Source organism: Trachemys scripta, chromosome 1, assembly GCF_013100865.1.
Source record: "Trachemys scripta elegans isolate TJP31775 chromosome 1, CAS_Tse_1.0, whole genome shotgun sequence".
NCBI lineage: Eukaryota > Metazoa > Chordata > Testudines > Emydidae > Trachemys > Trachemys scripta.
This window is the reverse complement of record NC_048298.1, coordinates 139,871,475-139,885,624: the sequence shown is the minus strand read 5'-3', so window position 1 is coordinate 139,885,624 and position 14,150 is coordinate 139,871,475. Positions and strand designations below refer to the sequence as shown.

General features: G+C 50.6%; 1 protein-coding gene across 5 annotated transcripts in view; it reads left to right on the top strand.

Moving 5' to 3' along the window:
• The window catches only part of NCAPD2 (non-SMC condensin I complex subunit D2), a 78,164-nt gene extending 64,651 nt beyond the window's left edge, over nt 1-13,513 (top strand). Inside the window, exons 28-31 of one of the 5 annotated variants that reach the window (XM_034787631.1) lie at nt 11,069-11,255; nt 11,533-11,674; nt 11,798-11,962; nt 13,372-13,513. In XM_034787631.1, the coding sequence (XP_034643522.1) occupies nt 11,069-11,255; nt 11,533-11,674; nt 11,798-11,962; nt 13,372-13,454 (577 nt within the window). In that variant the 3' untranslated portion in view covers nt 13,455-13,513. Of the gene's footprint in view, nt 1-11,068; nt 11,256-11,532; nt 11,675-11,797; nt 11,963-13,371 lie in introns of those variants that run through there. The other 4 variants (XM_034787638.1, XR_004647878.1, XR_004647879.1 and 1 more) reach the window with 4 other exon arrangements.
• The last annotated feature ends 637 nt before the right edge of the window (nt 13,514-14,150 follow it).

The following is a 14,150-nucleotide window of genomic DNA, read 5'->3' as shown; positions in this document are numbered from 1 at the left end:
CTGTCCTTTGGGATAAGAAAATGAGGAAAATCCCATGTTGAAACTTAATGGAACTTCTTCTTTGAGTGATTGCCTGTGCGTATTCCACAGTAGGTGTGCTTGCTCGCCATGTGCACCGGTGCCGGAAGTTTTTCCCCAGCAGTACCCGTAGGGGAGCACCTCTAGCAACCCCTGGAGTGGCGCCTCTATGGTGCAGTATAAGGGGAGCTGCACGCTCCCCCACCCTCAGTTTCTTCTTGCCACCAGTGAAGGTGTGAAAGAACTGCTCTGCTCCAGCTTGGCTGCAGCTTCCCTCTTGGACTCTGTTAGTTCATAGTTAGTACCAATAGTTAAAGTAGTCTAGTTTAGACTTAGTTTAGTGTGCCCGGGTCGGGGTATGCCCCGGGCTTTAAGTCGTGTGACACTTGCAAGCGGCCAATGCCCGTGAGTGATCTGCACGCGGACTGTTTACGCTGTCTAGGGGAAACCCATCTCAGCAATCGCTGCAAGATTTGCAGATCCTTCAAGTCTCGGACCAAGAAGGAATGGGACGTTTGGCTCCGAGCCATTTTGATGGAGTCGGCCTTGACCCTGACTCCATTGTGCTGTTCCAAGTCGGCACCAAGCACCACGGCGTCGGTGCGCGGTGACCCTTCGGTGCCTTCCACCAGCCAGCACTGCTCCCCATCCGCAGGATGCTCCAAGAAAGCTAAGAGGTCTTCTCCACCGAGACACCGGCATAAGACCCGGGGACAGACTAGACCTACGTTGGTCAGTTCTCGGTCTCTATCAGCCTCCTGGCCTCCAACTCAGGTTGAGTGGAGTAGCCCGGCCCACTCTGCGCCAACCTCCCTGGATGTTGATGCCTGGAGGCTCTGCAAGCGGCCCAGGATGTTATGTCTCTGCCAGTACTAGGGGCACCGCCACTGTTGGCTCCCCGGTCCAGCGGCAAGCCACCGCTTGGATCCCGACAGTCGCTGCCTGGTTGGTACAGTTCACGATCTAGAGAATGTTCCCAATGCCATTCAGCAACCGCCCTGTGCGCAGTCCGTGCCGGTCCCCGTCGACCCCCACCATGTTGTCTGGCTGGGTACTGACTGGCAGGGGTTCCAAGCACTGCTCTGCTTCAAGGGACCGTAGACCTCGCGAGGAGAGCATGCCCCGTCGAGACCGGGACAGACAGCACTGGGAGTCCTTGTCTCCGAGGCTACCGTAGCCCGTCGGGGTACGGGCATTGACGCCATTCCCGTAATTCGTCTCGCTCGAGGTCCCCGCTGCGGCACCGCTCCCACAGTTCCAGGCATCGATCGCCGTCACCTTGCTGTTGCGGATCCGCCCGTCAGAGCCTATCGCAGAGCAGCTGCTACTGGCAGCACTCCCGCTCCTCCACGCCGGGATCATGGTCTTGTGGTTAGCACTGTTCTTGACAACACCACTCCTCCTGGTCCCAGGATAGCGGCAGGTTGTATGCCAGCCCGGCCTCCTTTCGCAGCCATTAGTCAATGGGACAGGCTAGTCAGGCTGAACAGCCTGCTCTGCCGGTGCCACAGCAGGTGCCACAGTAGGTGCAGTGGCACCTGGCTCCTTGGCTAGCACCATGGTACCAATGGGGCTCCCGGTGGTGGCTCGCTCGGTGGCCGGAGCCTCGGAGAGACCGTCGGTCTCCCTATCTCAGCCTCCCAGGAAGAAGTCGGTGGGGCTTTCATCACCAGTTCTGCGCCCAGAGGGGGATCAAGTGATGGGTCTTGTGTCACCGGTGGTTATGAAGAGTACTGCACCCCCATCCTCCTCATTCTCTGATGTGATTAGAGCCCCTCCTCCGCCTGTCCTGCAGGATGACTCTAAAGCCCACCAGGAACTGTTGAAGAGGGTGGCATCAAGCCTTAACCTTCAAGCCGAGGAGATGGAGGAACCTGCGGACTCCCTCTTCAACGTCCTTTTGGCCTCGGCAACACGTAGGGTGGCCCTCCGACTCTATGAAGGGGTGGCAAAGATTTTGAATGCCTTGTGGCAAACCCCGGCTTTCTTGCTCCCCATCTCTAAGAGGGTGGAACAGAAGTACTTCATGCCTGCCAAGGGGCACGAATACCTGTATACCCACCCTGCCCCCAACTCCCTGGTGGTTGAGTCCCTCAACCACAGGGAGAGGCAGGGCCAACCAGCCCCTACTCTTAAGAATAAAGCCTCAAGGAGACTGGATCTATTTGGGAGAAAGGTTTATTTGTCCTAGAGTTTCCAGTTAAGGGTGGCGAACCACTAAGCCCTCCTGGGGGGATACAAGTTCAATTTGTGGGGCTCTCCGCCCAAATTTGAAGACTCCCTCCAAGAGCGTGACAAAAAGGAGTTCAAGGCTCTGGAGGAGGGTACAGCGGCTGCCAGGGCAGCCCTTCAGGCAGCGTCAGATGCCGCGGATACGGCTGCAAGGTCTATGGCCTCTGCGGTGTCCATGAGGAGGGCGTCATGGCTCCTGCTGTCTGGGCTGTCCAGCAAGGCGCAGAACTCCTTACAGGACCTTCCATTCGATGGCAAGGCCCTGTTTGCAGAACAGACGGACATGAAATTGCACGGCCTGAAAGATTCCTGCACAACGCTTAAGACCCTTGGCCTCTATGTCCCGGCTCTGGCCAGGACCAAGTTTTAAGCCGCAGCAGGCTCCCACCCAGGCCACCAACGCTAAATATTCTCCAACCGGTTATGTGCTTTTTTTCCTGGAGTGGTCGCGGCCGACCTCGGACCGATGGGTCCTCAACACTGTCTCCCAGGGCTACACCTTCCAGTTTACCTCTACCCCGCCCTCCCACTCCCTGTCCCTCCAGGGGGACCCCTCTCAGGAGGCCCTGCTCAAGCAGGAGGTGGGGTGGCTCCTTGGCTTAGGAGCGGTGGAAGTGGTACTAGTGAAGTTCAGACACAAGGATTTCTACTCCCGCTACTTCCTTATCCTGAAGGCCAAAGGGGGGGGCTCAGGCCCATCCTGGACCTGCGAGGCCTGAACCAGTACATGGTAAAGCTCAAGTTTCACATGGAGGCCAGACAGACTATCATCCCCTTCCTGGAACCTGGGGATTTGTACACTGCCTTTGATCTGCAGGATGAGTAGTTCCACATTCATATTTTTGAGGGGCACAGACATTTCCCCTGTTTCACAGTTGGGCAGGAACACCACCAAATTACAGTCCTCCCGTTTGGCCTGTCCACTGTTCCCAGGGTATTCACAAAGTGCATGTCTGTGGTAGTGGCCTACCTCAGACGTCACGGGGTCCAGATCTTCCTCTATCTCAATGACTGGCTGGTCAAGGGCCGCTTCAGGTCGCAGGTTCAGAATCACGTGGCACTCCTGTCCACATGCGCCACTCTGGGCCTGTTGGTAAATGACACCAAGTCCACGTTAGTCCCAGTGCAGCACATAGAGTTTATTGGGACAGTCCTGGACGCGATATTGGCCAGGGCCTCCCTCCCACCGGACAAGTTTGAGACCCTAAGGGAGCACATTGGTACAGTCACAAGGTTCCCTGTGACCACAGCCAGAGCGTACCTCGAGCTCCTGGGTCACATGTCAGCATGCACACATGTGGTTCGCCGCGCACATGTGGTTCACCACGCCAGACTCAGGATGAGGCCCCTCCAGCTCTGGTTGGCCTCGGTGTTCTCCCAATCCAGAGACAGGATGGACAAAGTCCTCACTGTGCCCGAACCGGTGATCACCTCCTTACAATGGTGGTCCTTCCCGGGGAACATGCTCCACAGGGTCCCGTTCAGGGGCAAGCCCCCATCAGTGGATCTGTTGTCTGATGCGTCGGACCTGGGGTGGGGAGCCTGCGTGGGGAATGTTCATACCCAAGGTCTGTGGTCCACGCAGGACCTTGCCCTGCATATAAACATCAAGGAGCTCAGGGCGGTCCGTCTGGCATGAGCAGCCTTCTGCTTGTACCTGGAGGGCAGAGTGGTCAGGGTTCTCATGGACAACACTGCTTTGATGTTTTACATCAACTGGCAAGATGGGGCCCGCTCCTCTGCCAGGAAGCCCTCAGGCTGTGGGACTTCTGTATAGCTCACGATTTTTGCCTGGAAGCTCACCATTTACCGGGCGCCCGGAACCTGCGGGCGGATCGCCTGAGCTGAGACTTCTCCTCCCAGCACGAGTGGTCACTACGTTCAGAGGTGGTGCACAGGATTTTCCAAAAGTGGAGCACTCCCCAGGTGGACCTGTTCATGACACGGCAGAACCGCCGGTGTCCCCGCTTCTGCTCCAGGAGGGACTGGGGTGCAGGCGCCATCTCCAGTGCCTTCCTCCTATTGTGGTTGGGCCAGCTTCTCTATGCCTTCCCCCAGGTCCCGTTGATTGGCAAGGTTTTGGGGAAGATAAAAATGGACAGGGTCCGGGTCCTCCTGACTGTCCCAGCATGGCCCAGGCAACATTGGTACAGGACTCTCACGAGTCTGGCTGTCGCCCCACTGTGGCCGTTGTCGTCCTTCCTAGACCTGCTCTTCCAGGAACAGGGCCGCTTCCTCCACCCCACCCTAGCGGCACTCCACCTCACAGCTGGCTGCTCAATGGTTAGGCCGGGAGGAGAGGACATGCTCGGAAGAGGTTCAGCTCATCCTCCTGGAAAGCAGATGGCCCTCCACACGTCTGGCCTACCTGGCGAAGTGGTCTTGGTTTTCCTGGTGGGCAGCTGATCGGGGTGTTTTGCCCCATGGCTGCTCCGATCCAACTCATTTTAGACTACCTCCTTCACCTTAGAGCCCAAGGCCTAGCGCCCTTGTCCGCCAAGGTGCACTTGGCGGCCATATTGGCCTTCCACCTGCCGGTGCAGGGACACACAGTATTCTTCCATGCTATGACTGGCTGATTCCTTAAGGGATTGGATCGTCTCTTCCCGTACGTTAGGCCCCCAGTCCCGCAGTGGGACCTGAACTTGGTGCTGGCCCAGTTGATGGGTCACCCGGTTGCCGGGTGCCCCATTTGCGCCGCTAGCTACATGCTCCTGGTCGCACCTCTCGTGGAAGATAGCCTTCCTGGTGGCAATCACATCAGCTAGATGGGTCTGGGAGCTCAGGGTCCTGACCTCCGAACCCCCATACATGGTGTTCCATAAGGATAAGGTCCAGCTCCAACTGCATCCTTCATTCCTCCCCAAGGTGGTCTCCACCTACAACATGGGTCAGGACATCTTCCTGCAGGTGCTCCGTCCCAAACCCCATGCATCCAGTGAGGAGCGCCGCCTCCACATGCTGGATGTGAGATGGGCTCTGGCCTTTTACCTGGAACATACAAAGCCATTCAGGAAGTCCTCGCAGCTGTTCATTGCCTCGGCCAAACGCATGAGAGGTCAGCTGATCTCCACTCAGCAGCTCTCCAACTGGATTACCTCGTGTATTCGTACCTGTTACGACCTGGCGGGAGTCCCCCCGCTGCCGATTGTGAGGGCACACTTGACTAGGGTTCAAGCCTCATTGGCTGCCTTTTTAGCCTATATCCCCATTCAGAACATTTGTAGGGCTGCCACATGGTCATTGGTCCATAGGTTCACCTTGCATTATGTGATCATCACCCAGACTAGGGAGGATGCCAGGTTCAGCAGGGCTGTGCTCTGTCCCAAGAATTTGTGAACTCCTACCCACCTCCAACAGATATAGCTTGGAATCACCTATTGCGGAATGCACATGAGCAATCACTCAAAGAAGAAAAGGCAGTTACCTTTTCCGTAACTGGTGTTCTTCAAGATGAGTTGCTCGTGTCCATTCCACATCTCACCCTCCTTCCCCTCTGTTGGAGTCGTCTGGTAAAAAGGAACTGAGGATGGGGGGGGGAGTGCGCAGAATCCCTTATACCCCGCCATAGAGGTGCCACTCCAGGAGTTAGGGGCGCTCCCCTACAGGTACTGCTAGAGGAAAAACTTCCGGCGCCAGTGCACGTGGCGAGCACACACACCTATTGTGGAATGGACATGAGCAACACATCTTGAAGAACACCAGTTACGGAAAAGGTAATTGTCTTTTTCTTTTTTTAATTGTCGTTGTTGCTTGTAGTAGAGTCTGTATTTCTGTCCTTAGTACAGAAAAGGGAGTTGAGTGGGGGGTTGTGTGGAGGAAGGGAAGGTTTAACTATCCAGTTCAAATCCTTTTGTGTCCAAGACCCATCTGTCCAAGGTGATAATCTTCCATACATTGTAGAAATGACAGGCAGTCTCCAAAAATATGGGTAGAACTCCGATTGTTTTGCAGCCCTCAATTTTCCTGTCAAACCTGTGGTCTGACATTAGGCAATGAAGACTTAGCTGAAGAACTCTTTTTGTTCTTATCTGAGGTTTGACGGCTTCCTCTATTGAGATTGAGGAGAGGATTGTTGCTGCTACTGGTATTTGTCTTTTTTGGTCAGAAGAGCAACAGGGTGGACAGTACTGCCTATGGCAGTGGTTCTCAAACTGTGGGTTGGGACCCCAAAGTGGGTCACTATCCCTGTCACGGACTCCCCGGGCAATGCTCTGGAACTGCTCCCTACAAAGCCAGTCTGGACTCTGGTGAAGTCTCCTCTCTGTGAGCAGACTGTCTTCAGGGCAAGAAGCTCACATGGCTTCAACTTCCTGGGTCTGACCTTGGAGCAGTCAGCATCCTCTGCCCCTCCCTGTGCTTCCCACAGTGAGTCTGCCCAGGCGGGATCCTGGGGAATCCAGAGGGTCCTGCACCCCAAGTTTGCAGTCAGACATGACTCTTAGCCAGCCAGTAAAACAGAGGTTTATTAGATGACAGGAACACGGTCTAAAACAGAGCTTGTAGGTACAGAGAATAAGACCCCTCAGCCATGTCCATTTTGGGGGGCTGTGAGCCAGACACCCTCGTCTACACTTCACTACTCGTCCCCAGCTAGCTCCAAACTGACTCACCCTCCAGCCCCTCCTCCTCTGGGCTTTGTCCCTTTCCCGGGCCAGGAGGTCACCTGATTCCTTTGTTCTCCAACACCTTTAGCTATCTCCTTGCAGGGGGAAGGGCCCAGGCCATTAGTTGCCAGGAGACAGTGTGTCGGCCATTTATGTGCACTGGTCCTTTGCTCTGCAACAATCACACCCCCTTATCCCATCACCCAGTGACTTAAGAAATGCATAGGGGAAACTGAGGCACCCCTACAGTATTCAGAGGAAACATTAAGAACAGTCCCACTTCGTCACAACCCCATTTTAATGGGGTCGCCAGGGCTGGCTTAGAATTGCTGGGGCCGAAGCCTGAGCCCCACCACCTGGGTCTGCAGCCAAAGCCTGAGTGCTTCCACCCTGGGTTGTGGGGCTTAGGTTACAGGCCCCCTGCCTGGGGCTGAAGCCCTTGGGCTTCGACTTTGCACCCCCACCCAGGGTGGCGGAGCTTGGGTGGGCTCATGCTTCAGTCTCCCCTCCTGGGGTCGTGTAGTAATTTTTGTTGTCAGAAGAGTGTTGCGGTGCAATAAATGTGGTATCTGAACATAGGAGCAGATTTCCTGCTAAAAGATTGTAGCAGACTAAGATCTAGTAGAAGACCTTGTCTTCCATTTTTTCTAAAACTTCATCAGGTTTAGCACTGAAGAGACCATCCCCTTCAAAAGGAAGGTTTTGTATTCTAGACTGTCTATAGGTAACAACAAAGATCTTAACCATGCACACCTATAGAGAGGTATTGAGGAAGCAATCAATCTGGAAGCAATGTCTGAAATATCAGAAGGCACTCTAAGTGCATGTATTGCGGCATTCTGACTTTTTCTGTTGAGGACACTAATTAATTTCCGTCAATTCTCTGAAAGATTTTTGGTGAAAAATGAAATCTTTTCCAAAAGGTGAAATTGATATCTCAACATTGCTGCTTGATAATTGCCACTCTTATTCAGAGAAGCTGAGGGGGGGGGGAACAATTTTCTAAGATATTCCAGAAGGGTCCACCTCAAAAAAGTAATCAGATGCTCCCACACCCTGGAAGGAAAAAAAAATCCAGAAAACCTACCTGGAGATCATCAAGAAACCCAAAAAAGAGAAGTTGGTCTGATTAAAATATTACTATGACGGGTTGAATCATAGAAACGCCCTTGGGGCTGCCAACTGATGTGCCAAGACTACTTCTGCCCCTGCTTTCCTGCCCTGGCAGCTTAGGACTTCAGTGCCCTGCCTGGTTTGAGCCAGACCCGCTAGCCTGCTGCAAACCCAGACCCAGAGTCTGAACCATGTCCCCTAACATCTGTAGGCCTAACTGAAAACAACTTACAGAAGTGTTCCTATCTTTAACATTCAGATGTCCAACTCCCCATGGGGTCCAAACCCCAAATAAATCCGTTTTACCCTGTATAAAGCTCATACAGGGTAAACTCCATAAATTGTTCGCCCTCTGTAACACTGATAGAGAGAGATGCCCAGCTGTTTGCCCCCTCCAGGTATTAATACATACTGTGGATTAATTAAGAAGTAAAAAGTTATTTTATTAAATACAGAAAGTAGGATTTAAGTGGTTCCAAGTAGTGGCAGACAGAACAAAGTGAATTACCAAGTAAAATAAAATAAAACACGCAAATCTAAGCTTAATACCATAAGAAAACAGTACAGACAAGAACTTCACCCTTAGAGGAATTCCAGTAAGCTTCCTTTTACAGACTAGTTGCTTTCTAGTCTGGGTCCAGCAATCACTCACATGCCCAGTAGTTACTGTCCTTTGTTCCAGTTTCTTTCAGGTATCCTTGGGGGTGGAGAGGCTATCCCTTTAGCCAGCTGAAGACAAAATGGAGGGGTCTCCCACAGGCTTAAATAGACTTTCTCTTGAGGGTGGAGACCTTCTCCACTCTCCTATGCAAAGTCCAGCTTTAAGATGGAGTTTTGGAGTCACATGGGCAAGCCACATGTTCATGCATGACTCAGTTTTTACCAGCCAAGCCACACTCCTGGGAAGGCTCAGATGTGGATTGGCATCTTAAATTCATTGTTGGCTTAAGTGGTTTTTGATTTGGCACTTAATGTGCACTTTTCTCAAGAAGCTGACCAGATGCTCTACTAGGCTAGTTAAAATCAAGCCAGTACACAGCCAATATTCATAACTTTGAATACAAAAATGATACATACATACAAATAGGATGAATACATTCAGAAGATCATAACCTCTACATAGATCTATTACATGGCATATGTAGCCTAAAACATATTCTAGTACAATCCTATACAATCATAAGCATATTCCATAAAGCCTTATGGGGGCCACCGTCACTATTACCTCTCCAGTCTTGTGTCTCTAACTTTCTAAAATGTTGAAAAGCAGATGAGTGGCTTCTGCCAAAGCTACTGAAAGCAATTTCAAAGTTGTAATGGAATCGGATAGCATTATCAGAGGGGGATGAAGCTGAAATAACACGCACATTATTGTCTGGGGAAGAATCACCCACAAATTCAAACTCCTGTTGAAATTCATGAGACCTCAATATCATCCTCCTAGGGCACTATATGAAAACTTTATCTTTGAACCCCGTTCAGTGCTGCATCCACCATATCACCCACACTATGGTCTTTTTGGTGGCCATCACCTTGGCCAAAAGCGAATGTGCTCTCAGGCACTCATATAAGGATGAATTCAAACTGGAACAGGTACAGAGAAGGGCTACTAGGATGATCCGAGGAATGGAAAACCTGTCTTATGAAAGGAGACTCAAAGAGCTTGGCTTGTTTAGCCTAACCAAAAGAAGGCTGAGGGGAGAGATGATTGCTCTTTATAAATATATCAGAGGGATAAATATCAGGGAGGGAGAGGAATTATTTAAGCTTAGTACCAATGTGGACACAAGAACAAATGGATATAAAATGGACATTAGGAAGTTTAGACTTGAAATTACATGAAGGTTTCTAACCATTAGAGGAGTGAAGTTCTGGAACAGCCTTCCAAGGGGAGTAGTGGTGACAGAAGACATATCTGGCTTCAAGACTAAGCTTGATAAGTTTATGGAGGGGATGGTATGATGGGATAGCCTAATTTTGGCAATTAATTGATCTTTGATTATTAGCAGGTAAATATGCCCAATGGTCTGTGATGGAATGTTAGATGGGGTGGGATCTGAGTTACTACATAGAATTCTTTCCTGGGTGCTGGTTGGTGAGTCTTGCCCACATGCTCAGGGTTTAACTGATCGCCATATTTGGGGTTGGGAAGGAATTTTCCTCCAGGGCTGATTGGCAGAGGCCCTGGAGTTTTTTCGCCTTCCTCTGCAGCGTGGGGCACGGGTCACTTGCTGGAGGATTCTCTGCACCTTGAGGTCTTTATACCACGATTTGAGGACTTCAGTAACTCAGACATAGGTTAGGGGTTTGTTACAGGAGTGAGTGGGTGAGATTCTGTGGCCTGCGTTGTGCAGGAGGTCAGACTAGATAATCATAATGGTCCCTTCTGACCTTAAAGTCTATGTGTATATATCTAAACTCCTATATATACCTACTTTTACAAGGACAAGAAAGTACTCAGACCTCCTATGAGATTAATTCCCAAAGTAGTTTGGTTTAAGTGGAAATTAATTAGCTTATCAGCATTCTTCCCAAAATCACACTCTGCACAAGGGAAGAAGCTACCCACTTCGGATGCATCCAGAGCTCTGACACTGCTACTTAGAAAAGATTGTGAGCTCAGGTGCATGAGGTATCCACATTGACTACAACATCTCAAACCACAGTTATTGTAGGATAAGTAACCATTCTGTTCTCCATTTCCTGATATCTTCAGATCAAGACTGGATGCCATTAGTCAAACACATGCTATTGGGCTCAACATGAATAACTAGGTGAAACTTAATAGGCTGTGGTATACAGGTTAGACTAAATCTGTGGTTTTCAATCTTTTTTCATTTTCAGACCCTTAAAAAAATTTCAAATGGAGGAGCACACCTCTTTGGAAATCTTAGACAAAGCCTGTGGACTCCTAGGGGTGTGCAGACCACAGGTTGAAAACCACTGGGCTAGATGATCTAATTGTTCCTTCTGCCCTTAAATTCTATGAATCCTATACATTCAGTTAAACTGATTTTATAAGATTGCACCCGTTAGAGCAACTTGCTTAGTATATGCTCCTTCACTCTGAAGCTGAAGACAATCTTTGTTTTCCCCAGAACAGAGCGTCAGTATCGAGACCTTTCTCATTGTCTCACTTTGCTTCCTCTCTCTGAACGAGGCCTCCGCAAGATGCAAGATAATTTTGATTGTTTTGCTGACAAGCTCCATGACCTGGCTGTCTATAACTGTTTCCTAGCTGCACTGGGCCGACTCCGCAGGTCGGTCACCCGACCAGAGACCAAGGTGAGACTCTGATAACTAATTCCGAGATTGGAAGAGTACTTCTGCTTCCAAGCTATCTCAGACTAGTACTGGCCAAAATCAAGGTGATTGTCCATGATGAGCTGCAAGACTAGATATAGCTGCTTCTATGCCATGATGAAGGATCACAAAGCTTGAGATGTAGGGAACTCCCATGGTGGGTTTGCTGAGTTTGCTGGGAGGTGCAGGGGGAATCTGGGCTGCAGCATGGAATCCCTTCCCCTCTCCCCACTTATCAGCTTCTGTCTCACTGTATCAGGCTCTGATTGAAGAGATGGAGCAGAAACTCCATGCCTGTCACAACCATGGTATGGATTCCACAGAGGTTCCCAAGGAGCCTCTATGTCAGGAGGGAGGCAAGACTCCCCTGCTAGAACCAGGAAAGAAGAGACAAGTAGCTGGTATGTTCTTCCTAAGGCTGCACAGTCCTAGCCTCTTTGTTCCTCCTATCGTGCAATCCAGGCAGAGTAGCTGTGAGTTTCTCACCCCTTTCAGGAAGCATGGCCTCTCTGCTTCTCTTGCAGGCTCCTGCCGCCGCCCCATGAGCATAGCCAACAGAGATGCAGACCCTTCTTTCATCACACCTCAATCCCGTGTGTCCAGGCGTTGCCGGGGTGCCGCACTGCGCCATTCCTCTCAGAAACCTGCCATCACCTTCTCTAGTGATGAGGAGAACAGCCCTGAGGATGGTAAGGACTCTGCTCATGCTAGAAGGCTATGAGGTGTGGGGGAAGAAGCCTGGACTGCCCTTTAATGGGATCTTACGGGTTGTTGCTGCCGTTGCTAAGGCCCATGTTGTAATGAGAGCTGGCATTTTTTTGAACCTCTGAAACTATTTATGAATTTGGGTCAAATTTGACAAATAGTTTCAGCTGGGAGGGAAAATCGGAAATGTCAAATATTGGCATACTTTGAATTGACACTTCCAAAATATTTTGCTTAAAAAATGTCAATACTTTCTTCATCCTGGCCACTTTTTTTTGTTTGTTTTAGTCAAGAAAAACAGAAAAAATTCTGTTCAGTTCAAAACAAACTGAATTTTTTATGGATTTTCCATTAAAGCCACCGAACTGAAAAATCAATTATTCACTCAGCTCTAATAATAATAAAGTTCCTCTCAGGCTTTCTTTGCATGTTCCTCCTAGGTTCCCAGTCCCAAATGATCCCATTATCTCTTGGGGGTGTAAGGCATTCACAGCTGTCTGGGAGGGAGGCCATGCCCCTTTGCCACAAGGCCTCAGGGGGGAATTAGCACTGGGGTCTCTGTCACTCAGTGGGGTAGAGCAGAAATGTCTATAAGCCCCAGCCCTTAGGCAGTGTGGGGCAGCACACAGTTAGGAGGCTCTGGCCTGTAGGCAGGGCAGAGCAGTAAAGTCCAGAAGCCCAAGCCCTCAGGCAGGGCAGAAAAGTCAGGAGGCTCTGGCCTGGGGTCAGGGCAGAACAATAATGAGTCCCTATGCCTAAGCCCTCAGACTGGACGGGACAGCAAAGTCTATAGGCCCAGGCCCTTAAACAGGGTGGACCGCTGACAAACACAAGCCTCTTGGCCTATGGTGGGGAGGCTGCCACCCCAGGGATGAGGTGGCTGGGGTAGGGAGACACAGGCCCACCGACTCCACTGCATCCAAGCCCAGGGCCCTAACAGTGGCAGAGTGATCCGCCGTTGGGTCAGTAGGGAAATCCGGCCGCAACACGCTGGATGGCTGTCAGTCAGCAACACAGCCAAACACTGCTCTGGCATTCTCTCTAGATCTCGGGCGCTGCAGCGGTTGCTGTCGGGTCTGAGCTCTAGCAACGGATGAGAGATGTCCTTCTCCTGCAGCAGCTCCTCTCCAACTGAGCTGGAGGGGCCTGCCTTTTATACTTCAGGTTCCTGTCCCACCCCTCTGCTTCCGAAGAGGCGAGCATGGGTGTCCTGGCTCTGGCCACCAGGGGACTGTCCATCTGGGAAGGAGGCCACGCCCCCTTGCTGCAGAGGGCTGTAGATTATATTCTGGGTTACTAGTAACCTTGGCCCCCTTGCTTATGTCCTCTGGTATTCTGGGTATATGGGTATGCTGTCTCCTCAGTGACTGACACTCTGCTTCCTCCCTCTTAGAACTCTGTGCCGAATTGACAGAGGATGAAACACCAAGCAAGGTGACTCCCATTTCCCGAGCTTCTGCTTGCCGTGCTCTGTGACAAAATATCTAACAGATGTGTCTCAGTTATTAATAAGAAATAAAACTGGTTTTATTTTCTCTTCTGACTTCTGTGTTAAACCAACCATGTAGCCTTTTGACCATGCAAATGAGGAAATGGCAGAGCTGAGATTTACAGGGGCTCAGTCGTTGGGGTCTTACATCACATTGCAGATGGTACACTTGTCTTAAACTTGCTGAACATACAGCTGTTCTTAGAGTGCCGTCCCTATCTGTATTCCACATGTGGGAACACGTGCACCATATGCCTGAGATCAGAGATTTCTAACAAGCTGTGTCCGTTGTTCCGTGCCTGTGCAGTTGTTCTCCTTGTGCTCCAAACCCAAGGATATAAGAGGTGATGTGGGCTGATGCCTCTCCAGTTCCTTTTTACCACTGCATGGCCTGAATCAGAACTCTGTGTCCACAGATTTCTCTTATTTTCTTTTTGTCTTAACAAACCTGCAAACATGTTGTAAATAGCTTTTAGTATTTTAGTATAGTTAGTATAACTACATTTCTTTTTCCCTCCTTGTGGACAAAGACTATACCCAGAGTTCCAGGGCTTAAGAACGGTCTCTCCTGTCCCTGCTGCTTCTGTGTGAGTAACGAGCACCAGTGCAGTCTCTATTGTCTGAGAGAGGCACATATCTCCATTAAGTGCAACATTTGCCACTTGTTTCCCCCATGAACCTGC